General features: G+C 36.8%; 2 protein-coding genes across 2 annotated transcripts in view; one reads left to right on the top strand and one right to left on the bottom strand.

Annotated features, from left to right (window-relative positions):
* Positions 1 to 26,981, top strand: part of MPP7 (membrane palmitoylated protein 7) — a 255,931-nt gene that overhangs the window by 91,361 nt on the left and 137,589 nt on the right. The gene's annotated exons all lie outside the window — the stretch shown is intronic.
* On the bottom strand, positions 15,897 to 16,437 carry LOC118850326 (cytochrome c). The gene has a single exon (XM_036759639.1). The coding sequence runs from the start codon at positions 16,391 to 16,393 to the stop codon at positions 16,076 to 16,078; it is 318 nt and encodes a 105-aa protein (XP_036615534.1). The 5' UTR covers positions 16,394 to 16,437; the 3' UTR covers positions 15,897 to 16,075.

Genomic DNA, 26,981 nt, shown 5'->3' with positions numbered 1-26,981 from the left:
AGCTTAAATAAATAAATGTTCACAGCAAAAATTAGAAGGAATATATTTTCTGAGGTCAAGTATGGCAACAGTTCTGTAGCCACATTAATTTAAAATAATTTCCTTTAACAAAATCAACTGAAATTCTAGTAAGCTCTTTCTTTTACTGGCATTCCTCCACTGAAAATGGTATTTTGTATAAAACATATTGCAGTTAATATGAATAAAATCAGTTTGGGAGATGATTTCATTGAAGTGTTTTTGCCATGAAAATGATCAGGAACCAGAAATCAAACCTTGACACATAAGTATGCAAAGCAATCCTGGTAATGGTCAAACTGCTTAAAATAGTAAAAGGAAACCAAGTAGCTTACTGGAAAATGTACTACCCATGCTTCTGGAAATATCAATTGAGTTCTCTCAGAGAGTTTTAACTCAAGCTGAAGGGAAATTTAGAGGGCTCCGTTGATTCTGTAGGAGGTGTAGTAATCCATGCCACAGAAATAGCCAAACCTTCACATAATTCAGCAAAATTTGTTACGGTTGTCAGTTGTTAGAAGAGGTTTAGAATTGAGAAATAGCACTTGAAAATGAATAACTTCAGAAAATGAAAAACTTCACTATCCATCTGTGATGGAATTCTGAATGCAGTTTTTTCTGTTTTGCAAATTAAAATTTTTTTGTTAAGCAGTAGCAATTTGCAAAGAGGCTAAATAACTCTTAAGAATGTGGTATTTTATTAAGTTTTTAAGTTTTTTGGTATTTGCAAATTAAAATTTTTTTTTTGTTTCTCAAGCAGTAGCAATTTGCAGAGGCTAAATAACTCTTAAGAGTGTGGTATTTTATTAAGTTTTTAGAATGTCTTTAATTTTAAGGTATTTATACAAATCCTATGATACTCTTTGCATTGAATGATTTTAGCCTCATGAAATTTTTGAAGAGGGTATTTCCATTTGGTTATGCTGAAACTTTGACTAATGATAAAAATGTTTTGGTTTTTTTTTTTGAGGTATCAAAGTTGAGTATCTTTTGACTTATTGAAATTGATTTCATATTAAAATATAAAGAATCAAGGCTAATTATGTGATTACTTTAAAAGAATAAGTTGAATCATATTGTTGGGAAAAGGATATTATGTGGCATTTATTTTTAACTGAATATTGAAGGCCAGTTTAATTATCTCAGAACATTAAAAACTAGGAAATTGCTCTAGGGAAGAGATTTGTAGATGGTGGTAGCCATTAAATATATTAGTTATTAAAAAGTGAATTTTTTTGTCCATAATTGACTTGGTTAACATTGGTCTCACCAGTCCAAGCCAGAGAGATTGGAATAGGAAAACACTTAATTTTAATGATGTACGTACCAACACAACAAAGTATTAGTGGAATATATAACTGGTGCCGTAAAAAAAATGTTTGATCGAAACCTTTGGAATCTGGTATAGAGCATTGCCAGTATGAAAACTTCTAAAGAGGCAGATCAGCAATTCATCTGTAAGTTGTAGTCTTAGAAAGTGGCTTGGGACATTGAGGTTAAGTGACTTGTCCATGGTCACACAGCTACCATGTGGGAGGCTAGACTAGATCTCAGCTCTTTATGACTCCAAGGCCCATCCTTTATCCATGATGCCGTACTGTGCTTCTCTTTTTTAAACAACAACAAAAATAAACAGTGAAGTAAGAGAATTGCAATTGTACTAAACCCATAGTGTAACAAAATCTGGAAAATGCAGCTGTTTTAAACAGAAAGTATCCTATTTAATTGATTACTAAGTTGCTTTCAAATAAAGATAGTTTGTGGCATTACCATCTTTTAATGCCATTGTCTTCCACTTTTATCAAATATAGTCTGAATGTCTTTTATCTGGCCTGTTCATTAAAGTACACAAAGCAGAAATAATGGCTACAAAAAGTTAGCTTGGGAGGTTCTAAGTTCAAATTATTGGAACAAGTTACAGGTTGCAAAAATGTATCCTATCAAGGATCCTGTTTTAAGAATGAATAATAACATTTAGTAATGTTTTGACAGAGTAAAATACATTTTATTCAAAAAAAGTTACTTCTGGAATGAATTTAAATCTTTTTTTTGGAACTCATGTCAGTGTAGGTAGGTGAAGATACTGATTTGTAAATTAGAAATGACCAAGTACAAGACTTTATTTTGCTCTATCCTGAAATATTCATGGCTTAATCTTAATTTAATAAGTGAAAAAATTGTTAATCTGCCACAAGATGATTCTCATATACAGTGGTAAGTTTTCAACTTTTGGTCACTGGTACATTTCTCTAAAAAAAAGTGTTATTAACTGGATGTTCAGTTGTCAGGAAGAGGCATAGAAAGCCAGTTCTTTTACAACTAACATTTGCCACTTCAGGATGTTCTCAGCAGTGCTACAATAGGCTTATTGAAGTAATGCTAGGATATTAGTTTGATTTTGCCTATATATTTACTTCAACAAAATGAACAGTGATTATTATAGGTGACTATTGTAGCATGATTTAGTAGCCGAAGTGCTCAACTAGGAATCAGGAGGACCTGGATTCAGATCCTGCTTCTTACACTGGCATCTAACCACAGGCAAATCACTTAATCTATATCCACCTCAATTTACACATCTGTAAAATGAGGATACCTCACAGGGTTTTTGTGATGATCAAATGAGGCAATGTATTCAGAGTGCTTTGAAAACCTTAAAACTATGGAAATGTTAGCTATTGTTGTTGTTATCAATCTTTGAAACATAGGATACCATAGACAGAATTTTACCTTTACGTAAGATGGTAATTGAAGAAGGTCCAGGAAGTGTGCTGCTGGAGGAGTTAGGAATAGGGGAATGAGGGGGGAGGAAAATGAAAGTATTTGAAGAAAGAACATAAACAGTTTATACAAAATTTTCTTTACATAGGAAAAAATGAATGTACTTGCTCTAGTTCATCTTTTCCTTCGATTGCAGTTTTCTTTCTTAGAGAGTTCTCGTTTATTATTCCCATTTACTTGCTCCTATTTATTTCTGCAAACATTTATTAAATGCTTTCTCCGGACTTTTATATGTTCATTGCACCTTATAATATCAATGGGAATACATTATAGGTTGTGAGTTTTTGGTTTTTGGACCAACATATGAGTACTAGCTTATTTTTATATAATACTTTAGAGTTTGTTATGTACACATGTAACTCAAAATAAGTTGGCAAGCTAGGTAGTACAAGTCTCTTTGATAGATATGAAAATTGGTTAAGTAAGGAACTAATAGGTTAAGTAAGTTTCACAGTGTCACGTGGCTAGTAACAGCAGAATTGGGACTTGAAGCTAGGTTTTCTAATACCATGCATAGTATAATGGTCTCCTAAGGTGCCACAGAGGACTTGACCTTTTTACCTCTAGAACTTCCATGCTGGAGGCCTCCTCTGTCCTGATGGGTGTTTGTTCAGTGGGACACTGCGTCATGCCTGACTCTAACAATGCTTCATTTCACTTAGTAGTTAATCAATAAACATTTTTAAAGTGCCTACCGTGTTCCAGGAACTGTGCTAAGCTCTGGGGATACAAATATATATAAAAAAGAGACAGTTTCTGCCTTCAAGGGCCTTACAGTCTAATGAAGAAAACATACAAAAGGAGTCTAAAAAGTGGGGGTGCTCAGTGATGGGCATCATGGTGGTGCAGGGGCATCATGGAAAACTTCCCAAAGTAGTGCTTCCAGGTAAGAAATGAAGAGATGTTCTTACCTAGTCTCCCTCCTTAAATGGAAGTTTTGGAGTCCATGGCCCTACCCTCCAATTAGAAACTCCCCGGCCGTGTTACCTAATCTGGGTTTCCTCCTTCCTACCCTGCTTTCTAGTTATGGAACAATAATCAAATCAGCTGTCATTGCCCCTAGAAAGGGTATTTCAGTTTACTGGATTGTGGCTCCCCTAGCTACCCTTGTAACTATCAGAATCAGAACATCCCTCCTTGGCTACCACTCCCCATATGTATGGTCTTTCCTTATTAGAATGTAAGCTCCTCAAGGGCAGCAAGTCTTGCATTTTGTATTTATGTCTCCAGTCCTTAGCACAATAATAAGTGCATAGTAATTTTTTTTATTCATTCATTTTCTTTCATTCATTTTGCTCAGTACGACTCAAACCTAATTCTTTCTGACTCTGATGCATGCTTTTTATTCATTCTGGTTTCTTTGCATCTCATAATACTAAAATACCGTTGATGACCAGCTATACCCGTATAGAAATTGAGTTTCTTTCTTGCTTTTGAGAACAAATTGAACTGCTTCCTTACTCAACTCTCTGAACATATTAAGTGAAAGTAAACCCTTTTTTGGCTTAAATTGTTTATTTTTACTTGTTAAAAGGAACATTCAAGTTGCATCAGTATTCTTTATTTTACATATGCTTCAGAAGACTGTTGGCTTTATGTAGAATGTGCTTTTCTACAAGTTTGTGGAGAAATTCAGTAATTAGTGTTTGTCTTGTTTCTTTACTTTTATCTAGGTGTCTGGTATTGCAAGTAATGAGTGTACTCTTTGAATTCCCAAAGCATTTACCTGGGACCTGAAAAGCTGCTTAGGCCCATAGTTAAACAAGTATATCACCCATGTGGTATTGAGAAATTGTCAGTCATCCATAGATTGGCTATAGTAGAACAAGAAGGATATTGCTTACAGAATGATTTGAAGTGGCCATTCTTTTATCCAGGCTAAGGCACCATCTTTTTTTTTTTTTATAGGAGGCTGTTTTATTTTTTTTCATTTATTTAACATATATTTAATTTTCAGCATTTCAGCACAAGAGTTTGAATTACAAATTTTCTCCCCATTTCTACCCTCCCCTCCACTCCAAGATGGCATATATTCTGGTTGCCCTGTTCCCCAGTCAGCCCTCCCCTCTATCACCCCCCCCCCCCATCCCCTTTTCCCTTCCTTTCTTGTAGGGCAAGATAAATTTCTACACCCCATTGCCTGCATATCTTATTTTCTAGTTGCATGCAAAAACTTTTTTTTTTGTCTTTGAACATCTGTTTTTAAAACTTTGAGTTCCAAATTCTCTCCCCTCTTCCCTTCTCACCCACCCTCCCTAAGAAGTCAAGCAGTTCAACATAGGCCACATGTGTATCATTATGTATAACCTTTCCACAATACTCATATTGTGAAAGACTAATTATATTTTGCTCCTTCCCAACCCATCCCACTTTATTGAATTTTCTCCCTTGACCCTGTCTCCTTTCCAAAGTGTTTGTTTTTGATTACCTCCACCCCCATCTGCCCTCCCCTCCATCATCCCCCCCCTTTTATTTTTTTATCTTCCTACCTCTTCTTTCCTGTGGGGTAAGATACCCAGTTGAGTATGTATGGTATTCCCTCCTCAGGCCAAATCTGATGAGAGCAAGGGTCACTCATTCCCCCCTCACCTATGCTCTCCCCTCCTCCCACAGAACTGCTTCCTCTTGCCACCTTTATAATAATCCACCCCGTTCTATCTCTCCCTATCTCCCTCTCTCAGTGTGTTGCTCTCTCATCCCTTAATTTGATTTTATTTCTTTTAGATATCTTCCCTTCATCTTCAATTCACCCTGTGTCTGCTCTCTCTTTCATATATATATATATATATACACACACACACACACACACACACACAGATATATACATACATACACATTCACTTATATATATACATAAACATATATACATATATATACATAAACATATATACATATACACACACACACACACACACACACACACACACATATATATATATATATATATATATATATGCATATTCCCTTCAGCTACCCTAATACTGAGGTCTCATGAATCATACATGTCATCTTTCCATGTAGGAATGTAAACAAAACAGTTCAACTTTAGTAAGTCCTTTGCAATTTCTGTTTCTTGATTACCTTTTCATGCTTCTCTTGAATCTTGTGTTGGAAAGTCAAATTTTCTATTCAGTTCTGGTCTTTTCACTGAGAAAGCTTGAAAGTCCTCTATTTTATTGAAAATCCGTATTTTGCCTTGGAGCATGATACTCAGTTTTGCTGGGTAGGTGATTCTAGGTTTTAATCCTAGCTCCATTGACCTCTGGAATATCACATTCCAAGCCCTTCGATCTCTTAATGTAGCAGCTGCCAGATCTTGGGTTATTCTGATTGGGTTTCCACAATACTCAGATTGTTTCTTTCTGGCTGCTTGCAGTATTTTCTCCTTGATCTGGGGGCTCTGGAATTTGGCGACAATATTCCTAGGAGATTTCTTTTGGGGATCTATTTGAGGAGGCGATCGATGGATTCTTTCAATTTCTATTTTGCCCTGTGGCTCTTGAATATCAGGGCAGTTCTCCTTGATTATTTCTTGAAAGATGATATCTAGGCTCTTTTTTTGATCATGGCTTTCAGGTAGTCCAATAATTTTTAAATTATCTCTCCTGGATCTATTTTCCAGGTCAGTGGTTTTTCCAATGAGATATTTTACGTTGTCTTCCATTTTTTCATTCCTTTGGTTCTGTTTTATAATATCTTGATTTCTCATAAAGTCACTAGCTTCCACTTTCTCCAATCTAATTTTTAAAGTAGTATTTTCTTCAGTGGTCTTTTGGACCTCCTTTTCCATTTGGCTAATTCTGCCTTTCAAGTCATTCTTCTCCTCATTGGCTTTTTGGAGCTCTTTTGCCATTTGAGTTAGTCTGTTTTTTAAGGTGTTGTTTTCTTCAGTGTATTTTTCAGTATTTTTTTGGGTCTCCTTCAGCAAGTCATTGACTTGTTTTTCATGGTTTTCTCGCATCCTTCTCATTTCTCTTCCCAATTTTTCCTCTACTTCTCTAACTTGCTTTTCCAAATCCTTTTTGAAATCTTCCATGGCCTGAGACCAGTTCATGTTTTTCTTGGAGGCTTTTGGTGTAGGCTCTTGCACTTTATTGACTTCTTTAGGCTGTATGTTTTGGTCTTCTTTGTCAGCAAAGAAAGAATGTAAAGTCTGAGACTGAATCTCGGTGCGTTTTCGCTGCCTGGCCATATTCCCAGCCAACTAACTTGACCTTTGTGTTTTTCAGTGGGGTATGACTGCTTGTAGACTAGAGAGTTCTATGTTCCACGTTTGCGGGGGAGGTGCCAGCTCTGCCACACCAGCACTGCTCCTTCCCCAAGGATCCCCAACCCGAACTGGGCTTAGATCTTCAGCAGGCTCTTCACTCATGCTCTGATCTGCCACTTAATTCCTCCCACCAGGTGGGCCCAGAGCCCCAAGCAACAACAGCTGTAGCTGCCCCACCTCCGCTGCCCCCGGGGCTGCCGAACCAGGAACTCCTTCCACTCCCGCAGCTTTTCCCACTAACCTTCTCCGCAGTCTTTGGTGTTTGTGGGTTGAGGAGTAACTGGTAACTGCTGAAGCTCACTGATTCAGGGCGCTAGGGCCCCCTCCGCCCGGCTTCTGGTCTGGATGGTCCACGCCGCTCAGGCTGGGCTCTGCTCCACTCCGTTCCCAGCTCCCAACTCTCAGCTCCCAGCTCCGTGTGGGATAGACCTCACCCAGAGACCATCCAGGCTGTCCTGGGCTGGAGCCCTGCTTCCCTCTGCTGTTCTGTGGGTTCTGCAGTTCTAGAATTGGTTCAGAGCCATTTTTTATAGGTTTTTGGAGGGACTCCGTCCAGAGCTCAAGCTAGTCCCTGCTTTCCAGCTGCCATCTTCAGGCACCATCTTTTGAATAATTCTTAAGTCTCTCTGGAGCCACAGCCAGCTTTGAATCTGCTTGGAGTTAAAGCTAGGTGTTGCCTGATTGAATAGCTTCTTTAGAATGGTTTTTAAAGTTCTTTTGGAAGTATTTTACTTATTTGTTGACATGGGTCATCCTTATTAGAAGGTACTTATTAGGATATACAGTGATCACAAAAGGTAAAGAAAAACAGTACTAAATCAGAATTTGTGACCAGTCTTGGCTCCAGAAGACTTGATGAGGGAGAATTCTGTCCTCTGATGAAAGAAGTGATGGGCTGATTACAGGTACAGAATGAAGCCTGTTCTGTTAGATATAATCAATGTATTGGTTTGTTCTGTATAAACATCCTTTTTCATGAAAGAGCATTTTATGAGGTGGGAGAGGTATGTGATAGGAAATGAAGCAGTATAAACAAAAGCATCTATTTTAAAAGATCCTTTTTAGGATAATGGGACTCTGGGTAGTAGACTTTGGTTAGTCTAGTAGGGAAGAAGGGAATGAATGCTTTGACTGGAATTCACCAAATTGGCCAAGAATATTTTAATATTACAAATACAACAGCAATAGAAAGTATGTGATGAGCTTTGAATATATCAAAGATAAATTTACCTTCCTAATGCAGTATTTCAGGATGGTATACAAACTAAGATCATACTAGAAGCTGATCATCCATTAAGAGTAGTGTGGCATTTAAAATGTTCGAAACATAATTTCTGGGTAGTTAGTCATTTTATTAATAATGCCAGAATTTTTAATAAAAGGCCAATGGCACTCTTGAATGGCAAAGACCCTCATGGCAGTGGGCTCACAGCTTATATGATCTTGGAAGAGGAGGGTTCCTAAGGATGGCAATCAACTTTGATTGTTTAACAGTTGATGAGAGGTGAACTTTACAAAGAGAAATAAGCTCACTCCACTGATGGGGAGCTGAGAGTGACATCATGCCACTCTTGGACAGAGAAACTATCCATATACCTACCCATCCCCTGGTCTTGGGCAGGCTAGACAAAGAATCTATACCCTCCACCCATGCCTGAGGTAGTTGGGTAATACCCAGCAATATCCAGAATGAGGAGAATGTTAATTCTATCTTCCATCAGCCCTGTTCTTGAGAGATTGGACAGTAAAATAGGACAGGGAAAAAAAGATGGGGTCTCCCCAATTTTAGTAATTGGCTATTAATATGAGAGAGAAATAATAATTTCTCTCAGCAGGAGTTTTTAACTTGAGGTCCATAGTTCAGGGGCTCTGTGGTCTTGGGTGGGAAAAATATTTGATCATGTTGTCACTAACCTTTAATTGAAATTTATTCTCTCATTTGCTTATGAATGTAAGCAACAAAACATTATTTTGAGAAAGAAGGCATAGACTAAGAAGATGTCTACTAGTCTGCCAAAGGAGTCCATGGAATAAAAAAGATTAAGAATCCCCTCATGTAGTATTTAAACATTGGAGTGAAACTGTTGTTCAAGTTGACTTACGTTTGGTAATTGTCCTTCAGAGAACAAAATGCTAACAGACAGACACATTCTTACCTTAATTGAAATGTTTTATGCTCACTGACTTCATTTTCTAAACTAAAAAGTCAGAATACAGAGTGTCACAAAGACTATTTTTTTGCAAGACCTTATTAAATTTATGTGTTTCTTAAAAGTGTGATGGCCTGTAGTTATTCTGAGTCACTTGGCCACATGTAAACTCATACAGAATTTTTGAGTTGGGAAGCAGCCATTCAGTCCAATCCATACCCAAAAAAGAATTCCCATTAAAGCCTAAGTGATAAGTAGCTATTTAGTCTCTGGTGGAAAACTTACAGTGAAGGGGAACCTGCTGTTTCCAAGGTGGTCCAGTCCCCTTTTGGCTAGCTCTACTTCTTGGGAAACTGTTCCTTACACCAAATCTCATTTTGATTTTTATGATTTTCATGGATTGCTCCTAATTCTTTCCTCTAGGTCCGAACATAGCAAGTCTAAATCCCTTCCATATCACATCCCTTCAAATAGTTGAAGACAGCTATCATGTGTCTCTTGAGTCTTTTCTAATTCAGGCTGACTATCCCTTTTTCCTTTAACCAGTCCTCATATGATGTGAACTCAAGTACTGTTACCTACCCAATTGCCTTTCTTTTCTGTGGAGCTCAGAGTTGGACATAACACTCTTTTGACCAGGGGCAGAGTACTATGGAGCAATAACCTTCTTATTCCTGGAAGCTATGCATTTCTTAAAATACCCGGAAATCACATTAGCTTTTTGGCTGCCGCATGATATTGATGACTAATATTGAGCCCGAGTCCACTACAATCCTAGAGGTTGTTCAGACAAATTAGAGTTTCACTATTGTTCCCCAATCCTGTAACAATTGTTTCCCCCGGTAAGGCCCTTAAGAGTATATTCATATTCCCTCCCTCTCTCTCTCCCCCCCCCCTCCCTTCACCCCTCCCCCCTCTCCCCCTCCTACTCTTTCCCTCCCTCTCCTCCTCTCCCCCACTCTTCCTTTTTCTCTCTCCCTCTCCCTAAAACTGTCCCTAGCTTAACAAATATTTGTTGAATTAAACTGTGAAGTAGTTTTGCTTTCTTTTTTTGCTCAAATGTACAGCTACCAGGAATAAAAATAGCACAATCAGGTAAGATATTTAAAAAATAAAAGCCAACCTGAGTGCCTGTTTATATTTATTTTTGCTTTTAATAAAAATATACCATGGTGTGGTGCTCAAGGAAGGGAGTTTTGATGCAGGTAGTTATTGAGATTACTAGTGGAGCCATAAAGCATGAGCATATCTGAGATATATGTAGCAGTAGCCAGACAGCAAAATGCTAGGTCCTGCAATCTCATTTCATCTGTACACTTATTACTGCATGGCTTTCGTTCCTTTTTCCCTGATTAAAAATAGAGGTCATTTATTTTGAGCTTCCTCTTTTCCCCAAGTCCACACATTAAAGTCACTCTACAGCTCCCGTTCTTTCCTTTCTTATTCTAATTTCTCATACTGGCTTGGCCTCTCTCCTTATCTACCCTTTTCTCTTGTGTTATCGGTCCCATCCTTTCTCACCTACTGTCAATCATTCCCCCTTTTTTTTGTGAGCCTCAGTCTCTCTGATATACTTGATTCTGTCTTTTCACCTGTAAACACCATTTCTTTCCCATTTTAAAAAAGAAAACAAACCCCCCCCCCAAAAAAAAAAACCAAACTGTTTCCACTTAACCACATCTTCCCTTTGAGCCATTGTCTCTTGTCTTTATAACCAAACACCTGGAAAGGATCACACATTCCCTTGGCTCATTTTTTTTCTCATTTGTTACCCACTTGCCATTCCTGTCCAATCTAGTTTATTTTCCCTATACTTAAGTGAAATTTCTTTCTCCAAGCATACCAACAATTTCTTAATTGCTGATTCCAATGATCTTTTCTCACTCGTCATTCTAGTTAATATCTCTTTGTAGCTTTTGGCACTGTTAATAAGCCCTTCCTCCTGCACATTCTCATCTTCCCCATTGGTTTCTGTGGAATTCTCTTGGTTCTTTCTTTCTTTTAAAAATTCTTCTTTTCTAGGTAGTCTTAATTCTGTTGCCCACAAAGTATGGCTGCCCCTAAGCTTCTGTGTTGGGTTCTCTTTTCTTTCATTACTTTCTCTCTTGGTAACCTTCATAGTCCTCACGAGTCCACTTATTCTTTTGCAGATGACAACTGTGTTGCCATCCATAATTTCTCTCTTCAGCTTCAGTTCTATGTTACCAGCTGTGTGCTAGGCATCTCCATCTACACTGAACAGTATCATCTCCAACTTAACATGTCTAAAACAATTTATTATCATCCCCATATCCTAGTTTGTCTTTCCCCAGATTATGTCATCCTTCATCTAAATTTTCTTATTGAGGATATTATCATCTTTTCAGTTGCCCATGTTTTCAGTATTACAGTCATACTCATCTTTCTCACCACACTCTCTCACCACATTCCCATATCCAGTGATTTCCAAACCTCATCGATTCTACCTTCTTAACATCTTTTGCATCTGTCTTTTTCTCTCCAAGGCCTACCACAATACATAGTAAGAGCTCAAATGATGATTACATTAGGAAACAGGCTCTCAGTTCTCTCAGTTTACAAATGACTAATGGGCCAAACTATAGCTCTAAGCCAGTTCTCCTGACTCCCAGTCCATTGTTTTTATACTGCACCATATTCCTAAGCTAGAAATTTTAGGAAGCAAACAGCAAAAATGATAGTTGCTCTGTTTTGACTGTCTCTTTATTTTTTACATTTTCTTAATCTATTTCAATTTGTTGTTTTGAGTTTGTAATTATTATTCCTAGTGTTATCATTTGAAAAATGAGACTTTATTGAATATCATTTTATGTAAACTCTTCTAATACTTCTATTCCCTACCTACTTTTCACTTAATTAGAGTGAAAGTAGTATCAGAAGAAATGGGGTGGTGTTTACATCATGTAAAATCTGAAATCTGAAAGAGTATTTCAAGAGATACTTGTCAGTGGAGTGGTCTTTAAAAGAAAATTATATTGTCCATGCGAAGGGAGCCAGCAGCCTCAAGTTCACATAGTAAACCCTTTGGGAAGGTTATGTTACTTGTGTCTGAAATGGTGTTTGCCTTGGGTAGGAGGAAGAGGGAAAATGCCAGACAATGTGAATGATCCATGGCCCCCTGGCCCTACGTTGTGGGGAGTTGGGTATCAGCAGCTGGTAACACTCTTTGGCCAATGAAAGGTAATTATTTAGCCAGTTCTTTAGGAAAAGTAGGAAAGGTTATGTCTTACACTATAGTTTACATTTTTCAGGCACAGAAACATGCAGAGCTTTCTGAAGACATGAATTCCTGAGCCTCTAAGTAAAATTGCTACCTTTGTAATGCTTACTTTCCAAACAACATCCATATGTGGTCATTTTTAGAAGTATGGTAAGATGTTCAGTGTTATGTGCATGGGGCTGAGGGTGAATGAATGGAGCCTGTTTTGCAAATCACACTGAAAACTTTTTGAGGTTTCACATAAGTGGCAAATCATGTCCTTTTGATGTCTACATTTTAAGTCATTATAATAGCATAAAATATGTCAGAGCTAAATAGTTCCTAAAATATGTGTGGTTTGAGTGATTTTTTTCTCCATTTTGATTTTAATTTATATAGGAATTATAGTATGCTTTATGAAATGGATGTATGCAGAACACAACTTAGAACGATCTGATTTAAAGTGATTTCACCAGGGACTGGAGGCCTCTATAACAATAGCCTTAGATTTATCCTCTTGTGGAGAAAACTGCTCATTGCCTAGTTCAGAACCTTTTGGTACAGATGGGCAGATTTCCCATTCCTAGGAGCTGTTGTTGTTCAGTCACTTCAGTCTTGTCTGACTCTTCATGACCCCATTTGGAGTTTTCTTGGCAAAGATACAGGAATGGTTTGACTTTTCCTTCTCCAACTTATTTTATGGATGAGGAACCTGAGACAAAGAGGGTTAATTGATTTGCCCAGGTTTACGCAGCTAGTTAGTGTCTAAGGCCAGATTTGAACTGGGGAAGAGGAATCTTCCTAATTCTTGGCCTGGTACTCTTCCCACTGTGCCACCTAGCTGCCCTATTCCCAGGGCTATCTACTCTTTAATTTGGCAAAAAATTATTAAGTATACATATAAGTATCTCCTAGTCTCTTTTCTCTTTTCTCTGTATACTATTTATCTTGGTGATCTCATCAACTCCTAAGGAGTCAATTATCATTCCTATGCTGATGATTTTCAGATCTGTTTATCCAGCACTAACCTCTCTCCTGACATTAATTGAAATTGATTTTTGACTCAAATTCAAGAGTTACTATAGCAAGAAATTGAGAAATGGAACACAAAAGAAAATTTTAGAAAAGTAAACTTTATATAGGTAAACAGAAATAAACCACATCTTCAACTGCTTATTTAGACTTTTTGAACTGGATGTCCTGTAGACATTAGATTCTTTATGTTCAAAGCAAAACTCATCTTTATCCCAAAACTCTGTTTCTGAATTTTCCTATCAGTGTAGAGGGCCCTACTATCCTCCTAGTTATTCAGGCTCACAACTGAGGTGTTATCCTCCACCCTTCATTCTCACCTCCCTTACCTTATCTGTTGCCAAGACCTGTTGATTTTACCTTTGTAACATCTCTTGAATGACACCTTTTCTTCTCTGATATCTCCGCCGAACTAGTGCTGGCCCTCGTCACCTTGTGCCCAGACCATTGTACTGTAGTAATCTCCATCTGGTCTGTATCCTTGACTTAGCTTTCAAATTGATCTTTCTAAAATATAGATTTGACTGTCATTCACCTGTACAAGAAACTCTTAACATGTCATTGTAACCTCCAGGATCACGTATAAAATCTTGCATTCAAAACCCTTTGTAACCTGGCCCACTTGTACTTTTTTGATCTTTTTATGTCTTATTTGTCCCCACATATGATGTAATCCAGTGGCACTGGCCTCCTTTCTCTTCCTTTCACAAGACAACCATCTCCTGACTCTGTGCATTTTTCACTGGCTATACTCTGGCAGCTAGATGGCTCAGTGGATAGAGCACTGGGCCTGAAGTCAGGAAGACCTGAGTTCAAATCCAGCCTCAGACACTTGCTAACTGTGTGACCCTGGGCAAGTCACTTAATCCTTTTTGCCTCAGTTTCCTCATCTGTAAAATGAGCTGGAGAAGGAAATGACAAACCACTCTAGCATCTTTGCTAAGAAAACTCCAAATGGGGTCCTGAAAAGATGAACATGACTGAAATTACTGAACAACAACATGCCCTATTCTTGGAACTTTTTACTTCTTCATCCCTACTTCTGGCTTGCTTGAAGTCTCAGCTAAAAGCTCATATTCTACAAAAAGCCTTTCCTGAGGCATCTTAATGCTGGTGCTTCTTTCTTTTGATTATTGCCAAATTATGCTGAATGTGTTTTCTTTGTACATAATTGTTTGCATGTTGCCTTTTCTATTAGACTGTGAGCTCCCTGAGAGTAGGGACTGTCTTTTGCCAACCCTCCCCGCCCCCCAGTCTCCAGCGCCTGGCATGTAGTACATGCTTAATGAATTCATATTGACTGACAAGAATGAAAACCTCTCTTATGATAATTCACAGAATCACAGGGAGACACTGGAGTTTAAGGGAGGGTGACACGATTAGCCCCATTCTTTAGGTGGAACAATTGGAAAGCTAAATTGAGGATAGACTGGAGGAGAGATTTGTGACAGAGAGACCAACAAGCAGCCTACTGGAATAATTCAGGCATGAGGTGATGAAAGCCTGTGTTCAGTTAAAGGCCATGTTAGGGGAGAGAAGAGGCCGTGATTTGAGAAATGTTATTTTTCAGATATATATAGGGGTGTGTGTGTGTGTGTGTGTGTGTGTGTGTGTGTGTGTGTAAGTAAAACTGACAGACTTGACAACAAATTAGATTGGGGGGTGGTAAAAATGAAGAGTGGGTGACAAGGAGGCTGGCGAAGCCTTCTGCACTGGATGTCTAGAAGAGGAGAAGACTTACTGAGTTTAAGATGTATCTAGGGACTAGTTCAAGATGTGAGGCTGGAGATCATTATAGAGGTTAGTGCTGGATAAACAAATCTGAAAATCATCATCCTAGGGATCTTAATCAACTCCTTGAGGACTGATCGCTAAATGGCTTAAAGTCAGGAAGATCCGAGTTCAGATCCAGCCTCAGACATTTATTAGATGTATGACCTTGGACAAGTCACTTAACCTCTCTCTGCCTCTGTTTCCTCAATTTTAAAATGGGAATTGTAATAGCACCCACTTCCCAGGGTTGTTGTGAAGATTAGGTGAGATAATGCTTGCAAAGTGCTTGGCATAGTGCCTAGCACATAATCGGTGTGATATAAATGCTAGCTATTTATTATTATTGTTATTAATTATTATTAAGAATAGTATAGAGTATAGAAGTAAAAACAGGAGAGAGGCCTGGCATATATCCATATTAGCTGGCCTGACCTGGATAGAGAACAAGTAAAGTAAACTGAAGAAGGGGCAGACAGGGAGGTGGAGAACCAGGAGAGACTAATGCCACAAAAACCCAGAGAGAAGAGAGTATTAAGGATAATAGGACCGACAGTGGCTAAGGCTGCAAAGAAGTCAAGAAGAATGGGGCTTAAGAAAAAGCCAGTAGATTTATCAGTGAAGAGAGTACTTTTTTTTTTTTTTTTTTTTTTGTGGCTGTAATCATGACCATTCCTTTATTAGGACTGCTGAACAAGATTTTTAAACAGCCATTCATGATCAAAATTCTCTGTTTGAAAACAATTTAAATAGGGTTGTTATGATACATGTAAAAAAGACAAGAAATCTCCTCCGGAGACCTCTCCTTTTCATAATAAATAAGGCGGCAGGCAGCCATCACTCATTGGTGGCCTGTTTCAGGTAGGCTATCAAGTCTGCCCTCTCTCCCTTCTTCTTGATACCCGCGAAGATCATCTTGGTTCCGGGGATGTACTTCTTGGGGTTCTCCAGGTACTCCATCAGCGTGTCCTCTCCCCAGACGATACCTTTGTTTTTGTTGGCATCTGTGTAGGAGAAGCCCGGGGCCTGGCCGGTCTTGCGGCCTATGAGCCCGTGGAGGTTGGGGCCGGTCTTGTGCTTGCCCCCCTTCTCGACCGTGTGGCACTGGGCGCACTTCTGCACGAAGATCTTCTTGCCCTTCTCCACGTCACCCATGCTGAATCCGACTCGGCCCGCAGCCCCGCGCTCGGTCAATCACTCGCTCTCCGCCGTCGGCTGGAGTCGCGCTGCCTCTCGAAGAGAGTACTTTCAGTTAAATGATGAAGTCAGGAGACAGACTCTAGAGAATCATCCCATACCAAAAAAAGTGACAGAGGAAGAATAGAAATAAAACAATTCACAACATCAAAAAACCAAATCTGACAGTATTTGCAATGTTTCACACCCATAGTATCTTCTCATGTCTCTTCTTTGGGTCTAAGCTTGGTCTTCGTAGTTTTGCAATATTCATTTTCTATTTTCCCTTCTCATTGTTTGTATTTCTTTTTTGAGGAGGATCAGTGACATCATGGGTATTGTCTTGGATTGAAGTGAAACACAGTTGCACAAAGTCACTAGCCTCACTCTCTGCTCCTGAGTTATTTAAGTCTAGGGGCAGGACAAAAGTCAAGATGACTGGTAATTTGATATGCAGCGGATGAGCTCGGTGTCTTTGTCACCTGACCAAACTTTAAGTGCTACGCAGCACTTGTTTGAGTCCCCTTCATGGCTGTTGGAACAAATTGTTCTCATCCATGCATTCCACTGGGGAAGGTCTTTACATGCTTGGGGTAGACATCATCCTAACTCACTGACAGGTTTGAAGCTGGTTGGTTACCCTCAACCTGGTTTAGTTCATCTGCTGAGATGGTTTTCCCAGGGTGTGGCTGCTACGCATGCTGCGGCTTCTTGGAGCCACTGGTGAGAGTTGGGTGAAGGTACACACTAAAGGTGGATGAGCAGCACTGAAAAGGGTCCTCATAGCTGATTAATGATTATTTTCTTGATTGCAGGGAAGGATTTAATGTTTTCATCTTTTTTTTTTCTTATTTTGCAATTTCTGATGCAGCTGTGGTATAGTAGAGAGCTTATTTCATAAGTATTAGTGTCCCTTTCCTTTATTCGTTCTTCTAAATCTCCCTAAAGCTCTCAAGCGCTTGTGGTTTATTTCTGTTTACTTTTCTAAAGTTTTCTTTTGTGTCCCATTTCTCAATTTCTTGCTATGGTAACTTGAATTTGAATTAAAAATCGACTTAATAATACAGCATTAGTATACAGTATGGCAGTGTACAAGGCACTTACTAACAGAAAGAACTAGTAAATTTAGGACCAACTCTTCTTTCCCTTTCTCTTAATATAAAAGTTTACATGGTTTAGAAGTTACTGAAAGTTTCAGAAATGAAGTGATGAAAAGGTGTATAGTGTACATTTATTCTCTGAACTGTTCATCTAGTCTGTTCATGATTGTGAAAGTTTCTCACTCAATCCTGGATGAAATGTGTTTATATTCTAGTTTGCTATATGCTCTATAGTTTTTGCTACTGTAGAATGGTTTTGCTATCTTTAATTACCTTTTTATGGATAAAATTATTCTTCAGGTTTAGTCTTTTGATCAACTTAGCATTCTCTTTGTCAGTTTTCCTTAATTCTCATGTCCATGTTAAGTTTTATGTGCTGGAGTTCCTTTTTAAAAGTTCACTTAGGCATGTATTTCTATTTTTTTATAAGGATACTTTTCTGGCCTGAATAAATTTTTGTGCCTTGTTAGTTCACAATACTGTTTTCTTTTTTTAATGTCTTTTTTTAAGTAGTGAGATATTGTATAATTTCTCTTATTTAAACAAAACTCTAAACAGGATTGTATTTGTTTCTAATTTTTCCTTTATTTTTCTACCCATAGATTCTTACTTTAAAAAGCCAACTCTCCTCTCTTTCTCCTACTTGTAGAACAGGGAATAATTATTAAATATAATCAGAATCTAATAGGAAGCTTCTTTCAGTTACTATCTTTCAGATGTATTTTGAGGGAGATTTTTTAAAAAATTGAACTTTGGTTGACTTTGCTTTGAAGAAAATAAATGTGTTTTCATCTCACCATGTTGTTTTTTAGAATAAAGAGATTTCAGAAATAAGTAAATTATTAAAATTTGCTTGAAGGTGAATACATGATTAGAACTTGAGTTTGATATGCCAAGCTCCTGTATGAAGGAATTTATTTTGGTTTTGTTATTTGTGAGGCTTATGAAACATGTTATTTCTCTGTCCTCATCCACTCATCCAGAACACTTTCCCATGGGGAAATGCCATACTGTCAAGTGACAGGAGTTGAAGAAGAAGTGATACTGTTTTTGCTTTACTTAGTTGTTGCAAAGGAATTTGCTAGTAGAAGCCTGTATAGCTCTGTGTCATGCTCTATAAACTAATCATTGAAGGAGGTGTTCTTGTTATTACTTGCAAAAGCTAGGTAGAAGTCCTTTAACATTCTCATATTTCTCATTAGGTACTGCACTTAGGTTTTACTTTCTGGGCAATCAGAGACTTTTCATATGTAAATATCACTCAAGGCAGCCCGTATTCTGTGTTTTGGCATGATTTTAACTTTATAAGTTAAAATCTTCATTTAATATAGTAATAAATGATTCAGATTTTCAAATTTCAACCAAATTTTGTCCTCTTAAGTTTATTTCTTCAGTGTATTTGAAGTATAACAGCTGTAAATGAACATAGTCTTTCATATTCCTATTAATTTATGTGTACTTTCATACTCTATATTCTTAAAAACTAAATTTGAAAATGGCTTTACCAAAATGTCAAATATTGTACAGCATTTTAGCAATATTTTTTAAAATGCCTTATTTGATATGAGGAAAATTAGTTCTTATCGAAACAATCACAAATTATCAAAATACTGAATAATCATCAGCTTTTTAAACACTTCATGAAATTTGTGTATATCATCTGCTTAAAGATTGTTTTTAAAGAAACTCATTTTATTCCAATGCTAGTAATCAGTTACTTTTTTTAAAGCTTAAACTAAGAGATACTTTTTTTGCTTGTATTATAGTATAGTATGATGTCATTGGTTTGCCTTTTATTTCCTTGGCCTCCCCTTAGTAGTGCTGGCATCTCTTTTAATTTTAAACAGATGTTAGCTAAGTAAGCATTATGCATCTAGTAATTTTTTAAAAAATAAACTGCCCCAGAGTTATCAATTTAACTTTTCCCCCCTCTAAAATGTCTTCTTCATCCACTAGATGGTGCTAAGTGATTAGAACACTTCCTTTACCTGCCCAAAGGGGGAAAAAACTGACCTTTTCTCTGCCTTTTTCAATCCCACAGTTGCCTCATTACTTGGATAGTATAACTCTCCCTATATAAAGAGCCAAATTCAGACCAAAATGAAATACATAACCATGACTAGGAGTCATTGGAACAAGACTCTAGTCTTGCTTCTGCTACTGGCTAGCTGCTCATTCTGTAAGCTCCACTTTCCTCATTTTTCTCATCTTTAAATGACTTTTGAGAGCATCTGAGGTTGGGGAGCAAGGGGTGGGGGTGGGAGTTGGGTTGAATTTCGGACCAAGATGATTTTTAAATTCTACTCCAACTTTGAATTCTTTATTGTTTTAAGTTATATTCCTTATTTTATATATATATGCCTCTCTCTCTCTCTCTCTCTCTCTCTCTTTCTCTCTCTCTCTCTCTCTCTCTATATATATATATATACATTAGAGAAAATAAAAAAAAATCTTCCACCAGTAATATATTCAAATATTCATGCTGTCATAGAATGTTAAAACACGAAGGGGCCTAAGAAATCATCTAGGTCATGTTTCTCACTTTAGGGATGAAGAAATGCAAATGCTCTGAGGTGAAGTGCCTTGTCTGTTTTCCTCGTGTTTTGGCTTTTTTTGTGTTTCAGATCCTTAAGACCCTAAATGACCTTATTTATTTCCTTGTCTTAGTTAATAAAATCTGTAGTAGAAGAGATGATAATAAAAATTAATATGTGGCTTAGAAATGTATTCTTTTTTTAAAAAATAAGTTTTATTGCTGTCCTTTGTTTCTTACATCACCACAGTTATCCGAAATAGCTGTCTCCAGAGAACCATTCCATGGAACAAGTAGTGTTTTCTGGAGAGGAAAAAAACTATTAGTACAACTGATTGATACATTGAAAAAGTTCAAAAACCTTTGCAGTGGAGAATACTTGTGGGCCTTCCACCTCCATGAAGTGTAGGTTTGGGGTATCCTCTCACCTCTTCTTTTGAGTCCTGCTTGGTCTTTGTTATATTCACTTTTGATATTTTGATCTATAGTTCTTTCTTTCCATTTACATTATTTTAGTTACTGTGTATATTATTTTCTTGGTTCTACTTACTTCACTTTGCATCAGTTGATACAGGTCTTTCCATGCTTCTGTTGCAATGATCACACACATCATTTCTTGCAGCACACTAATATTCAATTACATTCATGAAACTCTATTTATAAAGCTCTGACTTCTCTCCTGACCTCCAATCTTGCATCTCCAACTGCATATTATATATCTTAAATTAGATGTCCTATAAACACCTTAAATTTATTATATCCAAAACTGAATTCATTATTTTTCACTCTAAACCCTCCCCTCTTCTTAACTTCTCTATTTCTGACTCAACATAGACACCAACTTCAGTTCTTTACTCTTTCTCCCCTCTCCATATCCAAACAATTATCAAATCCTATTGATTTGATTTTCATATCCTTCATGTACAGTTCATTCTCTCCTCTGACACTGCTACCACCCTGATGCAGGCCATCATCCCCTCATGGTTGAACTATTGCAAAATAACCTTCCAGTTGGTCTTTCTACTTCAAATATCTCCTCACTCCAGTCTGTTTTCCACTCAGATACCAAAGTATCCTTCCTAAAATACAGGTCTGACCACATATTCCTGCCTAATAAACTTTAGTGCCTAATCATTAGCTTCAGGATCAAATGTAAAATCTGTTTGACATTTAAATCCTTTATAACCTGGCCCTTCCCTGCCTTTCCGGTCTCTAAATATTCTATCCTATGACACTGACTTCCTTACTGTTTCTTACACAAGGCACTCTGTGTCCTGATTTTGTCGTTTTCATCTGTTGTTCCCTGTCCCTGAAACATTTTTGCTCCCTGCCTCTGCCTCCTGTCTTCCTTGGCTTTTTTCATATCTCAGCTAAAATTCCATTTTCTACAAGAATCTTTTCTTATTCCTCTTTAATACTAGTGCCTTCCTTCTGAGACTGCTACCATTTTACCCTGGATATACATAATTGTTGGTATAGTTTTTCCCTATTAGAATGTGGGTTTCTTGTAGGGACCATTTTTTTTTTGGTCTTTCTTTGTATCCTCAAGTGTCCAGTATTGGGCCTAGCTCACAGCAAGTGTTTTCGACTGAGTAATGTTTCTATACTTTCAAGGTAACTATGTTCACTTATATTGGCATCATTGACAACAGAATTCAGCATTCATCTATAGCTTCTGCTATAGTATGTGCAAAAAGCATGCTAAGTGCTATGGATACAAAGAGAAAAATGAAATATTCCTCATCTTCAAAGAACATGGAGTCTTCTGGAGGTGATGGCATAGGGAATATAGTATGTATCAAAAATGTATTGACAATTCTACATTTCATTGTTTTGGGTGGATCAAAAACATCATTTCCTCTTATCTCCCACCACACCCTTTCCATTCTCCATTTGGCTGTCTTGTTATTGGGCTCTACAAAATTTGTCATAAACTTCCTCTCTCTTTTTTTTTTTTTTTAAAAAGCCTTAGAATTAAAAAGTGTTTGATTTAGTTTAGCAGAACCTTCAGGATATTTTTGAGCTGTTACTGTACTGAAGTTATTGCTAGAGAGTGATAACATCTCAGTTTTTCTCCTTTTAGCTCCATGTTCTTTGAAATTATTAGTGCTCAGTATTCCTTAGCATACTATCCTAAGTTTTCTGCTTTGGGAAGGAAAAGCAGAATTCTTTACATCCTACCATGACACTATATTATGTTTTTAAATCTGTATGAAAAATTACTACTTCTCAGTAATTCATAGTTTTATAGTTTCTGTTCCATTGGCAAGTTTTGCTCTATAAATAAATTCATATTTTTAGGACCTTTATAGATTAATTTCACTTTTGGAAACTACCATGAAAGAAGCATAAAGAAAGTGAGATTGAAAATTGAAAAGTGAAAATACTTTATACAGTAGCAACTTAGGATGTTTGACTTTAAAAGTTGGAAGCAAAATTTATTTTGGAACAAGTATGATTTGTTGGCTTCAGTCTGAATTTCCTCTGACCACCTAAGGACCTTCTTCCTATAAGCAAAGTCTTTTGTTACTGACTAAAAAGTGACCTTGGATAATAGAAGCTTTTTTTTCTTATTAAAAAGGAGATTGAATTAAAAATAAATATTCTATTTTTCCCTACAAAGGTAAACGTTTTCAGATAACTCTGTAAGGACCAGAGAAGGTATGTAGCTATATTCTATATACAATCTTACTTAGAAGTAAAACACCAGATGTCATTTTTAAATACACACGTCCTATGCACGAGAAAGAGAGAGAGAGAGAGAGAGAGAGAGAGAGAGAGAGAGAGAGAGAGAGAGAGAGAGAGAGAGAGAGAGAGAGAATGTGTCTTTAAGAATGTTTCTGTTGTAATTACCTAGGGAAAAACTCCTTATTTGATAAAAACTGCTGGGAAAATTGAAAAGCATTCTGGCAGAAATTAGGCTTAGACCAAAACCTTATACCGTATTCCATAATACATTACAAACAGATACGTGACCTTAATATTAAAAATCATACTATTAAAAAATTAGAAGAGAAACCGATCATATGCTTCTCACAGCTATGATTAGAGGTGTTTTCTTATCCAAACAAGAGATAGAGGCAATTACAAAAGATAAAATAGAAAACTGATTACTTGAAACTGAAAATTAATGCATCTAGGATAAGAAGGGAAGTAGTCAAAGAGAGGGAAAAACCTTTGTAGCAAATTTGTCTAAGGGTTTGAGATACACACACACACACATACCCACACACGCATATAAAATCAATAAATGTATTTTATTTTATTTACTTTAGCAGAACCTTGGGTATTTTTAAGCTTCTACTATACTCAGGTTATTGTTAGAGAATGATAACATTTAAATTTTTCTCCTTTTAGTTCCATGTTCTTTGAAATTGTTAGTACTCAGTATTTGTTAGTTTACTATCCTAAATTATCTACTTTGGAAAGGAAAAGCAGAATTCTTTACATCCTATCATGACACTATATTATGTTTTTAAATCTGTATGAAAATCACTACTTCTTAGTAATTCATAGTATTACAATTTCTGTTCCATTGGCAAGTCTTGCTATATAAATAAATAACATTTTTAGTACCTTTACAGATTAATTCACTTTTGGAAACTACTGTGAAAGAAGCATAAAGAAAGGGAGATTAAAAATTGAAAAGTGAAAGTACTTTATATAGTAGGAGCAACTTAGGATATTTGACTTTAAGAGTTGTAAGCAAATAAATTCCCCAATAGATAAGTGATGTGAACAAACAGTTCTCAAAAGAAGAACTGCAAATATTCACAACCACATGAAAGAATGCTCCAAATCACTAATAGTAAGAGAAATGCACATTAAAATAATGCAAAGGTTTCACCTCATGCCCTATACATTGGCAAAAATGACCCTAAAAATGGCAACAGTCAATGTTGAATCAGTTGTGGAAGGATAGGCACATTAATACGTATTTTTTTAAAACACTAATACGTTGTTGATGTAGTTGTGAAAATAGTACAACCATTTTGAAAGCAATTCAGAATTATGTAAGTGACTGAAATGTTCAAGTTTTTTGAACCAGAGACTTTATTACTAGGCTTTTAGCCTAAGAATGTCCTCAATAAGAAAGCCTTGATATACTCCAAAACATTTATAGCAACACTTTTTGTGATAGCAAGAATTAGAAACAAAGTAGAAACCCATATATTGGGGAATGGCTAAGCAAATTTTGTGATACATGAATGTAATGGAATATTACTATACTGTAAGAAATGGTATGCATGATAATATAGAGAAGCTTGGAAAGGTCTATATGAACTGGTGCAGAGTGAAGTAAACAGAGCCAAGAAAACAATATACACAATAACTACAACATAGTAAATGGAAAGAACCATACATCAAAAAATCAAAAATGAATGTAACAAAAATATAAAACTCATACAGGACTCAAATGAAGAAATATGGGAAGACTTCCTCATCCCACCCCTTCCTGGAGGTGAAAGGTACCCAAGCATTCCCCATTGCATTTGTTTTTGGACTTTTTGAATGTATTGATCAATTGTGCTAACATTTTTTCCTCTCTAAAAAATACTTGTTATAATGGGATAGCTCAGAAGGTAGAAGGAGAGGATGCTTGAGATAACTAGTGATATAAAACAATATCATTAAAACTTATTTTAAAAAATGTTTTAGTTGTGATTATTGTACTGTTAGGAAGTAATGGGACATCTGTTTTTAAGGATAAAAATTAATTTCTTTTAATGTATTTTTCATCAGTTAAATATATGCATTTTAATATTTTCAAGGTAACTATGATCTCATGTATTGAAATTGCTGACAGTTTAACTCAACATTTATTTGTTAAGCTTCTCTATGTGTTGGTGTCTCCCAAGCCTCAGTTTTCTTTCTTTTCTACTCTTATTCCTTAGTAGATCTCATCAACTCTCATGGGTTTAATTGCAGATAATAATTTGTAGACTCCTAGATCTTTCCATCCAGTCCCTGTCTCATTCCTTTACTCCAGTCCTACATCACTAGCTTGCTTATTAGATATTTCAGTGTGGATTTCCCAGATACATCTCAAGTTCAGTATGTCCAACCCTGAACACGTTTTCTTTCTCGCCAAATATAGCCCTCTTTCAAATTTCCCTATTTTGTTGAAGGCACAACTGTCCTTTTAGTCCCCCTAGGTTTGTAACTTGTGTCATTCTTGACTCCACATTTGCTCTAATCATCTTGCTATTTCTATACCTGTAATGTCTCTCATATCTGATCCCATCTTTTTATTCACCTAGCCACTAGACCTCAGCTCTCCCCTGGATTTTGGAGGTGACTTCTTGCCTCGAGTCTGTCCATTCCAATTCATTTTCTGCCTAGCTACACCAGTAATTTTTCTTCAGTATGCATCAGACCATATCATTCCTGTACTCCACATACTCCAATGGCTCCCTATCGCTTTTAAAATATAATACAGACCCATCTGACATTTAAAACCTGTCACAACTTGACCCCAACTTACTTTCCAGATTCGTATGGGACTCCTCTCTCAGGACTAATTTAGCCTTTGGTGTACTTCCTCCTTACTGCTACCTCATAGATTCCCAAATATCTTTCATATTCTTCCTTCATCACCACCTTCTATGTTGACTTTTTTCCTCCCTCCCCGCCCCCCTCCCCAACTATTGTTGCCCTCTCTCATTAATTCTCTTGTATTTAACTACCTTATGTTTATTTTGTTTTAATTATGTTGTTTCCTCTGGTATGATGTTACCTCCCTGAGAACAGAGATTGTTTCTTTGTCTTTTCATCTTTGTTACCTAGATCAGTAACTTATTTGTCCAAGGTGCTTGATAAATGCTTTTAGATTGATTGACAGTCCAAAGTAACAATGTCTTTATTATAAATTGCTAAAGCAATAGAAGAACAATGTGAATAGTGACGAACAAAAGTGATAATGAAATTGAACAAATCCAAAGCACACATGGGTGCTTGTAGTAGAGAAGCTGAGAAACAATGATTCTGTTTTAGACATGTTCAGTTTGAGATGCCTAGGGGCCATACGGTTCAAGGTGCCTAAAAGGCAGTTGGTGATATGAGGCTAGAGCTCAGAAGAGAGCAAGGGATGTTTATAGATCTTGGAATCATCTACATAGAGGTGATAATTGAGCCCAGCGTAGCTGATTCTGATCATTAAGTAAGGTAGTATCCAGGGAAAACAGAATAAGGTCCACCAGAATGGTCATGCTTAGGGGGCATGACCTGAATGAAGAGCAAGCAAATGAAACTGACAATGCAGCTATTGTTGTTTACTAAAGCATTTATGTAAATTTCTACGCTTGTAGGTGGGCAGCACAAATCTCACTGAGGGCCATGCGGCTGCGTTTTGGACAGCCTGTTTTAAACTATATGCTGTAATTAATTATTAATTAGATGAAAGAATTTAGAGGTTATTCTAACTCTAGGGAGAAACTTCGTTTAAATTTGTGCTAAATCTGAGAATTACTAAACAAAGCCGAGCTACCACAGAGCTCTCACTAAAATGGCAAATCAAAATGTATCATCCATTGTTTCACTGAAAACCTAAGGTTGGACAGCCCTGGTTTAAAACATAGAATTTTGAAGGTGGAAGAGTCTCCATAATATATTCAGTAGAACCTGAGTATGATTACCAAATTATATAAACACTGGACAAATCAGCATTTCCACACTTTGTTTTATCAAGGTGATATCCAGTGGCTAAATTATATCGAGTCTGCCATTGCCATATATCAGATCTCTAGTGTCTACCTTCTTTCACATAATGTAATCTATGGTTTATTTATTTATGTTTTAGAGCAAAGATTCTTGTAATTTTTTGATCATTTTGAAACTTGATAGCTTTCAATGTACTCAAAATAACAAGGCATTATAAATTAAACATTGGGACTCTGTACTGGTCATTAGAATCATAGGATTTTAAACCTAGAAT

This window comes from Trichosurus vulpecula, chromosome 5, assembly GCF_011100635.1.
Source record: "Trichosurus vulpecula isolate mTriVul1 chromosome 5, mTriVul1.pri, whole genome shotgun sequence".
NCBI classification, from domain to species: Eukaryota; Metazoa; Chordata; class Mammalia; order Diprotodontia; family Phalangeridae; genus Trichosurus; species Trichosurus vulpecula.
Note: the sequence above shows the minus strand (reverse complement) of the source record. Positions and strands in the feature narration are given on the sequence as shown.